This window comes from Notolabrus celidotus, chromosome 19 (genome assembly GCF_009762535.1).
Source record: "Notolabrus celidotus isolate fNotCel1 chromosome 19, fNotCel1.pri, whole genome shotgun sequence".
Lineage (NCBI taxonomy): Eukaryota > Metazoa > Chordata > Actinopteri > Labriformes > Labridae > Notolabrus > Notolabrus celidotus.
The window spans coordinates 29,418,752-29,437,544 of NC_048290.1; the positions used below are offsets into that span (position 1 = coordinate 29,418,752).

Here is an 18,793-nt window from a genome sequence, read left to right on the forward strand (position 1 = left end):
GTGAAGGAGAAAAGATGACAGTGCGCACTGGCTTGTATGACAGTCGAACAGAGAGATGAATTGATGTGGCTTCAAGTAAATTCAAAGAAATCAGAAGAGAGGGCAGCTCCGATGGGTGTATACATTAACCGCCTAATCTTGAAGACAAAGAACGGCTGTAGCTGCTCTGAAGGCTTCGTTCCACTAATGCTGCGGTGCCAAAGGCAATCTGGCACCTGTGTGCACCTTAAGACTGTGTGTGTGTGTGTGTGTGTGACAGAGTAATTGTGAATTCCTGCGGCTGCAAGGCCAAGTGTGTAGCTTTCTTCCCCCCTTATCACTGACAAGCTCATTGATTACCTCAATGACTGCTGTTCGATTGGTCCCCAGTGATAAATGAGCCACCCGACCCTATTTCCAAAACGACCTAGCAAGTGAAGTAAAATGAAGTGACTGTTTTTTATTTTTCATTGTGTGCCTGAGTGTGTATGTGATGCACTTCCAAGGTTCCCTCACCACATTTGGGCCATTGTCCCGCAGCTGAAATTGCCTAGTTTTCCACACGGCTGCTCTCCTCCACCACACTGAGCGAGTTAGTGAGGGCAGTCGGCCAGTCTGCCAGAACAGGCTGACAGAATTTAGTAAACGAACTCGATTAAAGTAGAGAAAAACAAGGACAAAACAATCCATGTCTTCTGATGCTGATACATTCTGGAGAAATGAAAGGTTTGAGTGAAGAGAACATCCCCTGAAGTCTCGCCAAACTCTTCAATTGAGTTGTACGTTTGCACATTTAATAAATGCGATTCTTCCTTTGAAATCAAACACATTTGTGCGTGTTGTGCCTTGCAGGTATTGAGTAATGCTTTACATTTGAACAAGTCTTTGTTAATCATACATAACAACTTAATGGAGCTCTTGATCCTCAGGAAACAACATGTGCAGGGAATTTGAGCATTGTTCTCCACAAGTTATTAAAGAAAATAAACCCATTCAAATGACGATCAAGTCTGAAAACAAGCCAGTAGATAGTGAGAAGTTACAACACATCTGTTGAATATTGTAATAATGTGTTTTCATCATCCATCATGAGTCACTGTGTGGAGTGGGCCAGACCAGCCTGTGTGGTTGTCAGACTACGGAGGATCAGATGCAGAGAAATGAGCCGACAGTCTGTTGTGTTTCTTTTTGGTTGTTGCATGACTCCTGTTTGTGTGTCACACTCAGGCCAGCTGGAATATAATCTCATCTTCCCCATATTCATTTCCACAGCTAACTATTTGTTATGGATTTACCTCTTATCTGAGGAGTGGGTGTTATAATCTCCTTTTTGTCTTTTTTATGAGTGTTACAGTGAAGTCCACACAGAAGTGTGCTGGCCTTTTCCAGTATGTTGACTCATTTCCCAGTACCAGAGTTGTGTTTCATTAGGATTTGATTGGTACCAGTATTGATAGATGTTGCTCATTGATACAAATACTTCTATCAATACCACTCTCCATTATTTGGCACAAAAAATAAAGATATGATAAGTTGTTGAAAGATTCACCTTTTTTCAAATTGTAGCTTCTCTGATCCACAAAATTGGAAACCCACTGTGGATTGGTCTGTCTACTGTATGACTCCTCATGTGGCTATGGCTATTCAATGTTCCTTCAATTAAACATACATCCACAAACTGAAAACCAGTGGTTTCAAACAATTGTGTTGTCGACAAAGACTGTAAACACAAGCATACGTGAAAGAACCAAGTGTCTTACCTGCATTTCAGCTTGGCTAATCCCATCTGCATCATTGCCATCAGAGCCACCAGGATTCAAATGTTTTACTGAGGACATAGTATGCAAGGGGCAGCTTTAGAAGTAGCTTAATAAAACTTAACTCTGAACAATTGTCCAGAGTCAAGTTTGTTTAAGTCCAACCTTCCTAACACTTTGCTGTGTTGCCATACAGACCTACTGGACTTTCTCCAGCTTTAGACCAGGACAGTGCTTTGACATTGTCTGAAGTTGGCGGACAGTTACCAGCTATGTTTGCATGACATGATTGAATGAAAACGACACTGAAGAAGACAGAATGTAATTGTTAGAAATAGGAATGCTGTTTGTCTGTTCGCATGTTGATACTTTCAGTACTGACCAATCACGTACTGATACCAAAGAATACCAGATCTTGATACCCGTCCCTTTCTGTTTTTTAAAGTTTCTATCCAGGAAATGTTCTCAGACCCCTCAGACATAATGTTGCTCTGAGGATAGGAAACTAAGGAAATTATTTTAAATTGTTCTTCCCACACTGACTAAAGGACCAGGAACATGGCACTGTGTCTGTATGTAGAAGCCCCTGGAGTAATCAATAGAGGATATTTGTATTTTGGATACTTTGTATCTTGAAAGAGGAATGACCAATGCATGAGAGGAGCGACCACGCCCCCATTTGGGTTACAACAAGTGCAGTAAAAGCACTAAAGGTAGATAAGAACACATGAGTAGCACTCATAGACTGTAAATAAAAATGGACAGCGTTGCTCCACCTCTTCCCGTTGTACAGTTCTGAAGCCAAAAAATCCCTCTCCTGGGCGCAGCCATTGTGCAGCCAGAGCCTGTGAAGCCACTGTAACAAGCTCCGCCCTACAGCGTAGCGTCACAAGACGCTGTGTGTCCTTTGAAGTTTCCCTCTACGGCGGCTGTGAATCAAAGGAAACCCGGAAGTAAAACCCCGTTTTTTAAACTCTAATAACTAACGAAGAAGAAACTTTTCAGAAAAAAGAGGCCTTGAACACAAAACATTGAAATACTAACTACATATCACCACAGAATACGGATGTGAGAAACATTCCTACGACGTGTATTTATTTTTTAAAGTTTGACTGCTCCCCCATTCAAATTAATGGGGGAGGCAGATTTTTTGACCTATACTGCAGCCAGCCACCAGGGGGCAGACACACTGCTGAAAGCCTCACCACCAGGGCCGTATCCGGCACGCTTGGTAGCACTATGACTGACAATTTTGTGCACCATTCTATAGTTCAAACAATTCTTACACAGTCGATTAACAATAGTATTTTCTATACAAGCCCTGTGGTTTTATCAGGTTCAATGTGGTCAACTTTGGTACCAATGCTGTGCCCCTACAGGCTGCTGTTCTCTGCTTCTGTCAGTGGAGTCTTCACAAAGTTACTACGCTATTCATGACAATTTCCCAGTAACATCTCATTTATATGACTAAGTGAACACTACACCAAAGGTGCTTGCTCAAAGATTCATATTAATTTTTTGGTAGCTTGAGTAGAGCTGGATTAACATAGCAACCCCTCATCCTTGTCTCAGAGCTCTCTTGTCCCATTATTTCCAAGCTTGTGATAATGAAAAGATGTACTGATAGCATCCAGGTTACTCTAACATTCATGGTTATCTAAAATAACTTGTTACTCAAGCTCATGTCAAAAGATAAGGATTAATTGATTGCTTAGTATTGTCTTTGTTTTTCTACTTTTTCTTAAAGCTAGGGTTGGCAGTCTCGGAAAACTAGCATGAATTTGAATGTAGCATTCCCTCAGGACTCCGTCTAACCCCTCCCCCCCTCCCTCAGAGCTCCTCCAAAACGACGCCCCCCCCCCCCTCCCCCCGCTCACATGCACGAGCGCCGCTGACTTGCGACCATATGATGGTGACTGATTCAAAACCGGTCCTCACCAAAACATTCTCATAGTGAAAGTTAAAAACACAAACAAACATGGCTGCTGTTAGCACTCACAACTGTCATTCTAGCATTATCCAGTTGTACTGGTGACACGATATCAGGAGAAAAGTTATAACACATATATAATACTGTAACAGCTCTACTGTTTGTTAAACATGTTCAGTGTAGACGCTCTTAATTCCTACAGTGTTGACGGTCAGTGAAGGCATCAGGAGAGGTGTAGAGAGTGTGAGCTGGAGAGAGGAGAGACAAGAGGAGAAGTTCTTCATTCATTTAAACATTGATTGTTGTTTTGTTGGTTGGCGTGATCACGGCCGACAGTGACCGGTTATTAAAACTAAACGTGTTCATGAATCGGCTCGTCATCACTACAGCGTCCAGACGGACGCTACAGTACATCTACATTTCTGTAGGACTTACTGAACGTCATTCATTCTTCTGCTTGTCAGAGCCCCCGTGGTGAGAGCTTTTTAGACTCTGATCCGGACTACAGTCCTGAGCAAAGCACCTCATCTGGTCAGAGGGGACAGGCCCGAGGTCGAGCGAGAGGGGCAGTCAGTAGAGTCAGGGGAAGCAGAGGCAGGAGACGGGGACTCAGAGTGAATGCTGAGGAAATGTATGCGCAGGAGGCGGGCAGAACGGCAAGACGGGATTTGAATGGTTTAAAATTTTGGCACCCAAAAACTGTGATTGGTTGGTGTTTCCCCAGGTTTACTCCGGCTGTAGATAGCAGCTTTTCTTCACTCTTTTTTAAGAACACATTATGTATTGATTACCATCAGGACATAAAGATCATTTTAACCAGCATAACAAAAAGTGGATCTAAATCTGATTACCAACCCCAGCTTTAAAGCTATGCTAATATATAACACTACGTTTCAGCCCTGTATAATACTAGAAATAATAACAAATAAGTACAGTTTTTAAGTATTGACAAACTCAGGTAACACAGTTATTAAGATACAAACAAAAGTCATAGAATGTCAGTTTACGAGACCTCTGCTCATAAGATTGGGTCATTCACCAGTTAAAAGACACTCATGTAAATATTTTAACTCTGACTTTTTGATGAATATTATTTTGCTGATGGCTGTTCAGAAAAGTCAATTTATAATTTTGATGAATGGCCCTTATATTTAAGGCTCTCAATAGCCATTAAATAATCCAGTTCTCTCATTTCCGGCTATTATATTTTTAAAGATAACACATTTTCCATGTACAGCTGGTCATTCAAGATGGACTGTTTCCCCCAAAAGGGAGCAAGGCCTCAAGATAGAACAAAGTCCTGGGATGGATTGACCACATTTGGTGAAATCCAGTACCTTACGACTCTCGAACGGTTGTTACTCCATCACTCCTTCAGGAAGTCAGTAACAGACTTGAGCATTCATGTTTCTAACCCTAATATGCTGCGCTCAGTCCGACAACATTATGAGTACAACACCAATTACATGCTTCAGTGGGTTGACCTTTACTCACCAAGCCCAGACAAACAATGAAAACAGTGGCTACACGAGACCACTGTAAGTAACCTTTAGTTTGTGTTGATCTTGGCGACCCATGTTTACACAGTGGTCCATCATATCCCAATCACAAATATGGCAGCAATAGTGACAGGCATTAAAGATAAGCATGTCAAATTATGACATCATATTTCACTGTTATAAACCCTAGTGCACACCTGTGGCTGTGGCTATACCCACAGTATGTTGTAATTGCCAGGGTTGCTGCAATAATAAAGTAAGTTTAAATAAAGTAATCTGGCTGTTCAGACTAATGTACCTTGATTACAACACCTGGCTTCATACCTATCAAAGCAGTTAATCCTCACAGGTGCGGCTGAGGCTCAGTGGTAAAGTTGGCAGCTCCCTATCAGAAGGCTGTGGGTTTGATCCCAGGTCCTGCTGTCCACATGCCAAAGTGTCCTGGGGCAAGACACTGAAGGCCAAACTTCCCCTGGTGGCTGTGCCATTGGTGTGTGAATGGGATTAGTTAGGACTGATGGCATTCACTGCCAATAGTATATAAATGGGGTGTGAATGAGATGCAATTTAATTAAACATTCTTCTAGAGCAAGTGAAATATAAACAGTCCATTTTACCATTTCTCTCTGGTGCACTGTGTTAAGCAATTATTCACATAGTGTGGTGTAGGTGTTGATAGTGTGTAAGGTAAGCTGAGCCAGCAAAGTGCCCAAACGTCCCACTTTAATAATTTCCGTTCACCTCACCTCCATTTATTCCCTCCCCCCCCTCTTTTTGATTGGTTTCAGCGCCCACTGATCCACTCACAACCTCAGCAGTTGCGACCTTGCTGAGGTTATAAGTGGATCTCTCAACTCCTGACTCAAAGCCAGTTGTTGTATAACAGCAGATAAACTGCTTCTACAACAAATGATATTTGATTTGAACACACACACACACACACACACACAAGCAGACAGCTGGGCACTGAGGCGACTCACGGTCCAGTCAGCATCAGTCAGCATCATCTGTGCCTGTAGAACAACTTGGTACACAGACAGACACACACACACACACACACACACACACACACACACACACACACACACACACACACACACACACACACACACACACACACACACACACACACACACACACAGAGTATGCTCAGTTCTTGCTGCATGGTCAAGTTATATATAGGATATATTTAGTGTTGGTACAGTTTGACATTGACTCTTACTCACCTGTGCACAGCCCTGGAATAATGCATACACACACATACACACAGACACAGGCCCACACACACATGCATGTAGGCAGAGGAAGTCATGCTTTCAAGCATACAGTAATTGGAATTCAAACAGTGATATCTGGTGTCTACTGCACTCTGCCTAGGGAGTGACACAGACACGCAAACACACACTCATACCCACACACACAGAAACACACGCGTACACTTACACACAAAAACACACATTATATCATCATTCAGGAGGCAGCTATCCTGTCCCAAGCTTTAACCTGTCCTTGTCTCTTCTGTTTGGAGTCAGCAGGATTGCCCACACACACACACACACACACACACACACACACACACACACACACACACACACACACACACACACAGTGTACTGTCAGACTCCAATGTGCTCATACATACTTAAAAACATACACCTTTCTGTTTCTAACCAGGTGTGCTGTATTTCTGTATCTGTGAATAAGTGCAGCCAACATGTTATCTCTTGCAGACACTAAAAAGAATACTTTCCTATTAATAATTGATATTTGAAGTGTTTTGCCGACATTGTAATTCACAAACAATGAGCAAGCAGTCATTTCAGACCCACTTAGTAGAAGCTATTTGGATAAGTTGGTCCCTCCCTCTCACATCCTTTGTGCTTTCCCTGTCTGTTGCTATCATTAACATCGAGTCACTTCATCAAAGCGGTCGCCGCAGGGTATGACGTGTGCAGGCACATTTTATTTATTCAAACAACAGCAGATCCAATGAAGTTATCAGGACATAGGGTCCAGTCACTTGGAAATTCTGAATGTTTTTGCAGTGGTTCTCAACCTTTCCCTCTCCATCCCCCATGAGGCCACGGCGCTGTCTGCAGTGCTGAGGCGGGGCAGACATCGATTGACAGACCGAAAGAATGAGTCACTTAGTTTGATTTCTGAGCCTCCTCGATTTTAATGGAGGTAAATACAGCTTTTGGCTCTAATTGCGGCCTCTCTTCACACTGAAGTTGTGAACAGTCAGAGGAGAAACAACAGCCAACTGAAGGAGCAGTCAACAACAGAGGGGAGAGACACAGAGAGAGAGCTGCAGCAGCCATATATAGTTGCATATACAGGTGTTTTTGCATCTGTATGAAAAAGAAGGATCTGTTTTAAATATAAATAAGGTTTTTTTCTAATAGCTTTACCCCAAACCTGCCCTGTAAAGGTATTGCAAACAACCTGTTAAGCTAACAGTCGTAAGTATAGGCATATATTTTGTCATTATTATAATTTTTTCCGGGTATGATTATAATTTACAGTTAAGCACACTAAGTTTAGCTCTTGCCTGTTTAGAATCTGTCTTAATGACTTTGAAGAAGCCAGTAGAATTTGAATAATAAAAAGTTTATGATGTTGGTTTGAGTAAAAACTTAAAAAGAAAGAGTGGGCTGACAGCAACTCAAGGAGCCAACCTGCTGAAACAGCACTGCTGCTGGTACAGGCGTTGTAATAAATAAAACATTCCCTGTCAAGAAGATGTTACTTCATTTTTAATATGCCATCTTTTTTTTTTTTTTCCTCCACAACCATAAAGTGACCCCCAAAGATTATCTTGAGACCCCAAGGTTGAGAACCAGTGCATTAGCCATATGAGTTGCAGAATTGGTGTCTTTGGCGACTCCTAGTGGTAATACGCACAGAAACAACAACTGAAAACTCTCCTTTCATGTACAGTCATGGCCAAAAGTTTTGAGAATGACACAACTATTAATTTTCACAAAGTCTGCTGTTTCAGTTTTTATAATGGCAAATTGCATATACTCCAGAATGTTATGAGGAGTGATCAGCTCAACTGCAATTAATTGCAAAGTCCCTCTTTGCCTTGAAAATGAACTTTATCACCAAAAACACATTTCCACTGCATTTCAGCCCTGCCACAAAAGGACCAGCTAACATCATTTCAATGACACACAGGTGTCACACACATTAACACACGTGTGGGTGTTGATGAGGACAAGGCTGGCGATCAATCTGTCATGATTGAGTGACTGGACACTTTAAAAGGAAGGTGGTGCATGACACCATTGTTCCTCATCTGTTAGCCATGGTTACCTGCAAGGAAACACGTGCAGCCATCATTGCATTGCACAAAAAGGGCCTAACAGGGAAGTTTATAGCAGCGAGTAAGATTGCACCTCAGTCAACCGTCTATCGAATCATCAAGAACTTCAAGGAGAGAGGTTCAATTGTTGCCAAACAGGCTCCAGGGCGCCCAAGAAAGTCCAGCAAGCGCCAGGACCGTCTCCTGAAGGTGTTACAGCTGCGGGATCGGGCCACCACCAGTGCAGAGCTTGCTCAGGAATGGCAGCAGGCAGGTGTGAGTGCATCTGCACGCACAGTGAGGCGAAGACTTTTGGAGGAAGGCCTGGTGTCAAGGAGGGCAGCAAAGAAGCCACTTCTCTCCAGTAAAAACATCAGGGACAGACTGATATTCTGCAGAAGGTACAGGGACTGGACTGCTGAGGACTGGGGTAAAGTCATTTTCTCTGATGAATCCCCTTTCCGATTGTTTGGGGCATCTGGAGGAAGGCTTGTTCGGAGAAGACGAGGTGAGCGCTACCATCAGTCCTGTCTCTTGCCAACAGTGAAGCATCCTGAGACCATTCATGTGTGGGGTTGCTTTTCGGTCAAGGGAGTGGGCTCTCTCACAATCTTGCCTAAAAACACAGCCATGAATAAAGAATGGTACCAGAACGTCCTCCCAGAGCAACTTCTCCCAACCATCCAAGGGCAGTTTGGTGATGAAGAATGCCTTTTCCAGCATGATGGAGCACCTTGCCATAAAGCAAAAGTCATAACAAAATGGCTCGGGGAACAAAACATTAAGATTTTGGGCCCTTGGCCAGGAAACTCCCCAGATCTTAATCCCATTGAGAACTTGTGGTCAATCCTCAAGAGGCGGGTGGACAATCAAAAACCCACAAATTCTGACAAACTCCAAGCATTGATTATGCAAGAATGGACTGCCATCAGTCAGGATTTGGTCCAGAAGTTGATTGACAGCATGCCAGGGAGAATTGCAGAGGTCTTGAAAAAGAAGGGTCAACACTACAAATATTGACTTATTGCATGAATTCTGAGTAATTCTCAATGAAATCTTTTCATACTTATGAAATGCTTCTAATTGTATTTCATTATACCATAGAAACATCTGACAAAAACACCTAAAAACCCTGAAGCAGCAGACTTTGTGAAAATGTAATATTTGTGTCATTCTCAAAACTTTTGGCCAAGACTGTAAGTCAAACCCAAGTTGAGTTTAATTCAGCTCTACATGACAGCTTCCAACACCTAGATGGATTTCAAACTGACTCAGACTGATCCCACAATTTGCCCTTTGAGTATCCATAAATGGGGTTGAATCACTTTGAATTTAACATTTCTCTTTTTTTGTCCTACCTCTATATTTTCACATCAAGATTTGGAGGAAAACAACATTTCTGCATTGTGTGTGTGTGTGTGTGTGTGTGTGTGTGTGTGTGTGTGTGTGTGTGTGTGTGTGTGTGTGTGTGTGTGTGTGTGTGTGTGTGTGTGTGTGTGTGTGTGTGTGTGTGTGTGTGTTCATATACACACATTTATATTTAGATTTCAGATAAGTTGTTGATGAGTTTGAAAAGCAAAAGTATATTTTGTTTGAGAAAATAAAGTAGAATCATTTAAAATATACAAAAGCATAAATTCTGCAGTGTAAAATGTTAAATAGTTTTTTTAACATGAAGTGTCTAAGGTATGGGAGTTATAGTCTACATATAATTGTGTAAACACAGTTATATGTAGATTTCAGATAAGCTGTTATTGAACTTGTGAAGCAAAAATATGTTTGTTTGAGAAATTAAAGTAGAATCATTCAAAAGATACAGAATCAGAAATTCTGCAGTGTGAAAATGTTAAATTGTTATTTTGCTGTGAAGTGTCTAAGGTGTGGGAGTTATGGTCTAACTGTCTATACAGTTATATGTAGATTTCAGATAAGCTGTTAATGAACATAACATATTTTTTTTTGAGAAATGAAAATATTATCATTTAAAAGATACAGAAGCAACATTTCTGCAGTGTAAAAATGTTAAATATGTTATTGTAAAGTGTCTGAGATGTGGGAGTTATAGTCCAGCAGAGTGCAGCTGATTAACAGCCATACTCAAATAACCTCTGTCTGTGTCCGTTTGTGTTTGTGTGTGTGTGTGAGAGTGTCTGTCTGTGTGTGTGTGTGTGTGTGTCTAAGACAGAGAGAGAGAGAGAGCGAGAGAGAGAGAGAGGGAATAATTAAAATTGCTGAGTCACAATCACTCCTGCCTTCAAAGCATGAATATTATTGGAAGCAAATTGTAGCTGAGCAAAAAGTATATCTCACAGTGGCAACAATTTATTCCCAAGTCTTTATTTGCTCACTGTGGATGACAGCAGACTCAGCTGAACATAATGATATGGAATGTGTCTTTTTTTCCGCCGGGGTGTAAGTTACACTTTGATTGATTTGGGAGACTGAGTCACTTCCAGAAATTAGTCATAGCCGAAGAAGTGGAAGGAGGAACAGTTTAGCATGAGCAGGAAATCACTCGTAGTGTTTTCTGTTGTTGTTTAGAAATCTGCTGCTGCTCAGAGAGGTTATTATCAATCATGGCTGAACACACTCAGGCTATAATGAAGTGTCATGACCTGTTTAAGTGGCTTTCCATTTCCTCTAGGCAAAACAATCTCATGTTTGGAGGAGTGTTGTAAAGATAGTCAGAATATTTCACAGCCAAAACAAACAGCAGAACTTAAAAAAAGCATCCAAAACATGTAAATGTGGTGCTCCTTAATGGTGATGGTAACAATCAGAATCCTAATGAAAATGTTACCCGGTAGATGTTAGGTGTTTCAGGTGTGTAATGTAAAATAAATTGGTTTAAAACTACATCATCTAATTTACCGTCTTGATCTCTCACACACTCTTCTCTTCTCTTCTCTCTTTGTATTCATATTTTTCTATCTCTCTGCCCCTCTCCGCCTCCCCCCCTTTCTTCCTCCGACTGTTCCGCCTTAGCCTCGCTAACACCAATTATACTGTGTCAAATCCATGCATGTCAGTTTCCAGATCCCTAATCATCCCTTCTCTCTTTCATCTGCAAATCCTTTGTTCCTACCTCCTCCCCCTTTTCCCTTCTCTATAACCTTTCTTCTTCACTCCTCACCCCACCCCACCCCTTATAGCCTGGGCCCTGTACACACAGCCCATCCTCCTCATCCTCTTTCTGTTTATCTGAATTTCATTTACCTCTCTGTCTGCCTTTGATTTCTTTTATTTCCTATTTCCATTTTAAACCTCTCTCTGCCTCAGAGGCCTCTTTCAGAGATGCTGGATGTTGTTGCATAGACGTGCTGGTGATTTTGCATATTGGTTTCCCTGTGTGAATAAACCCTGAAGACACTTTTTAGTTGAAGCTGCTGCTAGGTTGGACTTTGTCATACTGTTTTCTGTACAAAAACATTGTTTACCTCGATGAGATGTTGGGGTGCAAACAATGGTTAGAGCCTGCAGCTTCACATTCAACATTTTGATGTTAAACTTCAGTTAAATGCGTATATGGCCAAAATGTCCTTCAAAATAAAAGCCTTGGTTGCATCATCATAAGAGGCATTTTAATAGGGAAACAGAGTCGGGCTATACTATCAAAGAATTTTAGCATCTCCAATATGTAACTACCCCTAAAGCACAGAGCAATGCAGTGCACCCAAAGAGAAACTCCCTTAAAACCAGAACTTGATATTTTATTTAGAAGCGGCATACAAACAAAATATGATAGATGTAGAGATAGACCTATATGGTTTTTTCAGGGCCAATACCGATAACCAATTAATAGTAGCCAAGGAGGCCGATAACTGATATTTGGAGCCGATATTCATTTGCAGTAAAAGGGGAAATATTGGCGTCAACATTTTTAATAATACAAACTCCAACACTTAACTTTGTTTAAATGCCTTTAAGCATATGTTGATTAGACAGCTTTTCTGATTTGCAACATGTTAAAGTTTTTTTTTATCTTAGACAATAGACATCTTTGTTTTAAAATTCTAACACAAAGTGCCAGGAGCTCCCCGGCTCAGCAGCATGTCTTATAAAAGTTCATTGAAAACTTAAACAAATAAATAGCTCCCTAAATTTTCTACAGTAAATAAAGTTTTTTCCAAAATGTCAATATAACTGAAATGTTAATCTTTCACTTATCTTTGCTTTATGGGGATATTTCAGTGTTTTTTAAGTGTGGTTGTATGAGTTTTAAATCACTAGTAATTGTAGGGGCCACAACAGATGCTGCTCAGCTTGTCTCCTGTAATGAGAATCTGCAGGAGAAATGGAACGCAAGCTAGGCTACGGTTTCTGCAGACAGTGTCATTTCTGCCATGTGATTTAGTGCATTTCAAGCCAATATAACCCAGTTTTAAATTGATCTCTTATCAGCCGTCGGATTTTTAAAAAAAAGCTAATGCAGATATGCGTCAAAATGCCGAATATCGGCGCCGACAATTGGCCCGGACAATAATCGTTCTACCCCTTGATAGATGTATCATGGGTGATATTTTGGACCCAAATTTGCCTCAACTAAACCATCTCCTGGTTCAGGATAATATCAAAGTGGGCATACAGTTAACATTTTTTTTTAGAACAAAGCTTGTAACAAGAGTCACATGAGACATTTAAATGAAGACGGGCATAATGAGGAAGCGGGTTGTGATAGAAGATGCATTCTGGGAAGACTGACATGTTACTTTATTATTTATGGGTTTAAGAAGTCTGAAATGATTTCACCTGGTCTGCTTTTATTTTGTTGTTTATTGTAATCAGTGTTATGAGGTGCGCAAACGCAGTGAAGTGAAGTATACAATCAAACGCTACTTCTCAGAAAGTTGAATTTTCCCTTTAAGTACCAATACAAAAGGTACAAAGGGCGTGAGTAAATCTATCAGGTCTAAACTGGATTTGTCAGACTGATTAGGAGATATGTGGAACATGTATAATACAGTTAAGTCTGATATTGACATGGTCAGTCTGTTTTCAGTCACCCATAGTTCATATGAGTGTCACATAGTGTGTCTTTAAAGGGGAGACTGACAATCATGTGAATTAGACCTGCCATCACTTAAACAGACGCATGAATCAGGCTGAATGTTAAATATTACATGTCTGAGGATGGCGTCTGTCCCCCCCTCCCTTGTCTGATTCCCAGGCAGAACAGACACATATGGGAAGGTGTGTGTGTTGTGACTGTAGTAACAGGGGGGCAGGGCTGGGAGAGGGAGAGAGAGAGAGCAGGAGAGAGGGAGAGAGAGGAAGGGGGAGGGGTTTGTTTATTTCTGTTGTGTTTTTTTTTATGGTAACTGCGCCTCCTGAGCCCACAGGAAAAAAAAAAAAAAAGCAGGGAGACCGAGAGAGAGAGAAAAAAAGAGAGAGAGACAGATGATGGAGAACGAGGGAAGATGGTTACCAAAATGAGCGGCAGCCGTGAAACGAGGGACAAACGCGGCAAAGGAGGGAGGGATGGACGGACCCACGGACGGATAGAGGCAGCGCGCGTGTCAGTCTGCCGCTCCTCGCCCAAACAATGAACGTGCTGTGGTCGCTGCCGGCAACGCATCGTCACGGCAACCGGAGCCAGAGGGGTGCGCACTGAGCAAGAAAGGCAGAGAAAGGGAGGAGGGGGGGAGGTGGGGGGGGCAGAGGAGGAGAGATAGATAGAAAGAAAGAAAGAGAGATGGTGTCTTCCTTTCTATAGATAGATCCTTCCTCTGTTTGTGTTTGTGTCTTTACATGTGTGTGTTGGTGCTCTGTGCTTGAACATGTGTGTATGTGTGTGGTCGCTGTGTGTTAGTGGCCAGCTGTCTGACACCATGATCTTCTGTAATCATCTAGGTGAATACAAGAAGGATGAGCTGCTGGAGGCTGCGAGGTGAGTACCACTCTGTCGGCATGCTCTTTGTTTTCTTTTCCTTGTTTGCTTTCTTTTTCCTTCTTTGTGACACCCTTTCATGTTTCCCCCTCTTGCTTCCTTTTCTTCTTCTTCTTCTTTATGCACCTGTTCAGTTCTTCTTCCTCTCATCCCTTGTTTCCAAGCTTACTTTCTTCTCCTGTTTGCCTCCCCTCCCCTCCCCTCCCTCCCCTCCACTCTTCATTCCTCTGCTCCCTTATCGGCTCCACTCTCATCCATTTTCACCATTACTTCTCATTTCCTCTTCTCCATTTTCTTTGTTTCCCCTTCTTATCTTTTTTCCCTGTTGTCTGTCTTCTCTGCTTCCTTTCTAGTCCACTTCTGTTTTCTGTTTCCTGTCCTTGTTTCCTACACTTTCCTTTCTTGTTTTTCATGCTTCCTCTCATTCCTTTCAGCACCTCCCTTGTTCCTCATTTCCGGTCTTTTCCTGTCTCATTATTTCCCTTCACTTCTTCTTCCTCCTTTTTGTATTTTCTCCTTCCTATTTCATCTTTCCTATTTCCTCATCCCCCTTTCTCCCTGATGTTAGATCCTCTCCTCTCCTTTGTTTTTCTGCCTTGCTTTCTCTCCTCTGATAATTTTCTCTCTACTTCTGTTTGAATTTCATTATTTGTTGCTCCCCTAGATATTCCTTTCAATTTGTCGTTCTGCTGCTTCATTTTTCCCTTGTGTCAAACTGTTTATCACATGTTCCTTTCATCCCTTTATCACCACCACACACACACACACCAAAACACACAAACAAACACAGCACTAGACAGGTGGTTCAGATCCAGAGAGCTCAAAACATGTGGGCCATGGGCACTTGTGTTTTTCGAGGGCTTGTTTTGGTTTTAGGCAATGCAGGTGGGCAATGTGTGTGTGTGTGTGTGTGTGTGTGTGTGTGTGTGTGTGTGTGTGTGTGTGTGTGTGTGTGTGTGTGTGTGTGTGTGTGTGTGTGTGTGTGTGTGTGTGTGTGTGTGTGTGTGTGTGTGTTTTGGTCTCTTGCATGTGGAAATGGCATAGCTCTCGTTTGGGATTGTGTGTGGGTGGCTGAGCGCTCAATGCCTCAACAGCCTCCCTCCCTATCTCCCTCTCTCTCTCTCCCCCCTCTCTCTCCTGGGCACGGACAAGCACACACACTCACACTCACACACACACACACACACACACACACACACACACACACACACACACACACACACACACACACACACAGCAGCTGCCCTAGCATAGCGGTGCCCCAGTGTATTATGGGGTCAGCAGGCTGTTTAAGGGTGAACTGTGAACTCAGTGTGCCTCTATCACAGCTGAGCCACTGACTGGCACATCACCAGTGTCATTTTTCACAAAGTTGTTTTTATTTTATTTTTGTAGTGTTTGTTTGGTCAAATAACTCCCACACAGAGCTTATGGGATGTTGTTTTTTTACTGTATTTTTTTCCAGTTGTGTTTGTGGCCCAGATAGCATCCCTGCACAGTGTTATAAAAGAAGACTAGGTAGAACATGGTTAAATGGTTGTACAGAGGCTAGTAGGGAAATCACTCCATGAGTTATAGCAACACATGGAATATCAAAAACAGGCTGCCACTAAGCTATCAGCTGTCATTCAGGGTGTACTGTCTCTCTCCCTTATGGTTTATCAGCTGTAAATATTGGAAAACGGCAGGTATCGGTTGCTTTATGATTTATCATTCAAAAAGGAATATTTCTTTACATAGAGTTCCTTTACACTTGAAAAGAAAAAAAACTCCCAAACAGGCTTTTTATTTAAGGTACAAACCTGCTGTATTATATGGATCTAGTTCTTTAAATACAAGACTGACATGTTAGCATACAGTCCCTTGTTTACAAAGCAACATTAGCATTCATTTAGAATCATGCTTTTGTCTACTTCATGAATGAAAATCCAATAAGCACTGCACACTTCTTTTAGCCCAGTCAAACACCAGCTCCTGAGCTGCTTATTGCACTATGGTTGCTTACTTGGTCTGTACAAAGGTGTCAGCTGATGATAGTCTGAACTCACTAATTTCCTGGTTGAATAAACCATAATAGAAATTCTGACTAATCTTTATGTGTATGTTTAAGAAAACACTTAGAAAACAGATTGGGCACAATTTATTTAACATGGCTAAACACAGGATTGTTTTATTGAGTGCGGCTAACATTAGCAGAGCTAGCCCCACAGGCCTTTGGTGCTACTCACAGGTAATCGTCCACATGCAGGTTACACTTTGGCTGTTTTCGAAACGGCAGTAGGTACTGCCTACTACATTAGTAGGTAGTATGTAGCAGGCAGTAGGCAGTAGGTACTGCCTACTACATGCTGCGTTTCAATTTAGTCTGTAGTCTGACTGTTCTGTTGGATCTGTTTTTGCAGTATGCTGGGTCAGACGTCACTGGATTTCCGGTTTCAGAATGCAGAAGTAAACAACGGCAGAGCTGATTGATAAACTGCTTCTTTAGCATTACCATTTACACACACTAATTTAAAAAGTTAAGAAGTGGTTTATATGGAATTTAATCATTTTCACAGCACATACAAACTGAGTTCTCCCCGTCAAAAAAGAAGAGGAAAGAAAAAGACGAACGAGCGCAGTGCATTGTGGGAAACAGTACGCGAGGCAGACTGGTCCGATGCATACTGTGAAATTTTCCCGAATCAGTAGACATCCGGGGAGTTATGTCATACTGCAGATTTTGCTCTTGTTCACATACTACATGCTGAATTTTGGCCAAATCAGTATGTACTGATAGTATAGTAGGTGGTTTAAAAAAACCATTGCCTCCATCAAGTGGTTCTATGGCAGTTTAACTGGACACAGCCTACATACACATACATCTTTTTGACCTGCCGGGACTACTGATGAAAATTAGCCTTATGGCTAACTCTAGCATATTCACATGGATGCTATGCTTAAATTTTCATTAATATGCACTGTCCCTTTAAATAAATAAATAAATTTAACTGTTTTCTACATCAAAACACAGCTGAATCATGCCACGCTACGAGATGCCAACTGTCATCTGTGCTTGTTTACATCTGGGTTGTAGAGCATTGTAGCATTATGGCAGTAGCAATTTAATGGGGCTACAGCCCTGTCTAGTGGCAGATGGCTGCGCTACAGCTCAGACACAACATTTGACCGTCATTTCAGGCCAACAGTTATAAAACATACTAATAACTAACCAATTAAAGCAACTTTTAATTGTGGCAATGATGCTTTTATCATTTTGGTGACTAAATGCACACATGCTCTACTTTAAACATCCAAATAAACATAGGTAAATTTGAAGTTGTTATTCAGATTGGAGATTGCTGTTGGTAGTGTTGTAGTACTGGAGACCGGTCTTGGTCCCGAGACCACTTATTTAAGGTCTCGGTTTCGTCTCGGATCTGGGTGGACTCTGTATTTTATATCAAGACCAGTCAGAACCCTGCACTCATGCATTAATGAATGGAGACAGACAACAGGAGGAGAGACTGTGTGTGTGCCCGTGACCAGAGATGTCTGCTAAGACGTTTAATTAAGCAATAAATAGACATTCAGTAACAAACTGTGGAGGCACACTGAGAGAAGGGCACAGCTAAATACCTGCCACAGGATTACCACAGTCAACACCTTTAACCCATCAGATCAAAACACTACAAATATTAGAAAATAGAAAATGCACAACTAATGAGAAGAAAAGGCTTGAAAAAATCCTGCTCAGCTACTGATACGACCTCCAACCTCTCCTGAGATCACAGACAACAGAAACACATTTTTATCTCTGATCTAAAGCCAAAGTTAAACTAACGACGACCAAACTGAAACTTAAGGAGTCAAAAGTCTCTCTCAGCGCGTCAAAAGAAAGGCAACAAAGACAAAACCAAACCTTGTGTGTTGCTTTCAATTGTATTTAAAGCAAACTTAAATCAAATAAACAGAAGCCTTTTATTTTGTTAACTCTCATCATGATTTTTTTGTTGATATATATGGTCTTGGTCTTGTCTCTGTCTTGCCCTGCCTTGGTCTTGGTCTTGACTCGGTTGGTCTCGATCCCTAGATGTCTTGGTCTTGTTCCTGTCTTGCCCTGCCTTGGTCTTGGTCTTGACTCGGTCTCGATCCCTAAATGTCTTGGTCTCGTCTTGGTCTCTGTGCACTCTGGTCTCGGACATGTCTTGGTCTCGGTTAATGTGGTCTTGACTACAACACTAGCAGTTGGTAACAATTTGTTCTGCTGATGGTCTTTTAAATTTGACCAATTGTCCCTTCTACCTCTTAGAAATGGAACTGGGAACTACACTATATTACCAAAAGTATTCGCTCACCCATCCAAATGATCAGAATCAGGTGTCCTAATCACTTGGCCTGGCCACAGGTGTATAAAATCAAGCACCTAGGCATGCAGACTGTTTTTACAAACAC

At 41.7% G+C, this 18,793-nt stretch overlaps 1 protein-coding gene across 4 annotated transcripts in view; it reads left to right on the forward strand.

Moving 5' to 3' along the window:
- LOC117831117 (poly [ADP-ribose] polymerase tankyrase-1-like) overlaps positions 1-18,793 on the forward strand; it is a 175,665-nt gene that overhangs the window by 54,083 nt on the left and 102,789 nt on the right. For all 4 annotated transcript variants that reach the window (XM_034709639.1, XM_034709640.1, XM_034709642.1 and 1 more), the window contains one exon: positions 14,323-14,359. In XM_034709639.1, the coding sequence (XP_034565530.1) occupies positions 14,323-14,359 (37 nt within the window). The remainder of the gene's footprint in view (positions 1-14,322; positions 14,360-18,793) is intronic.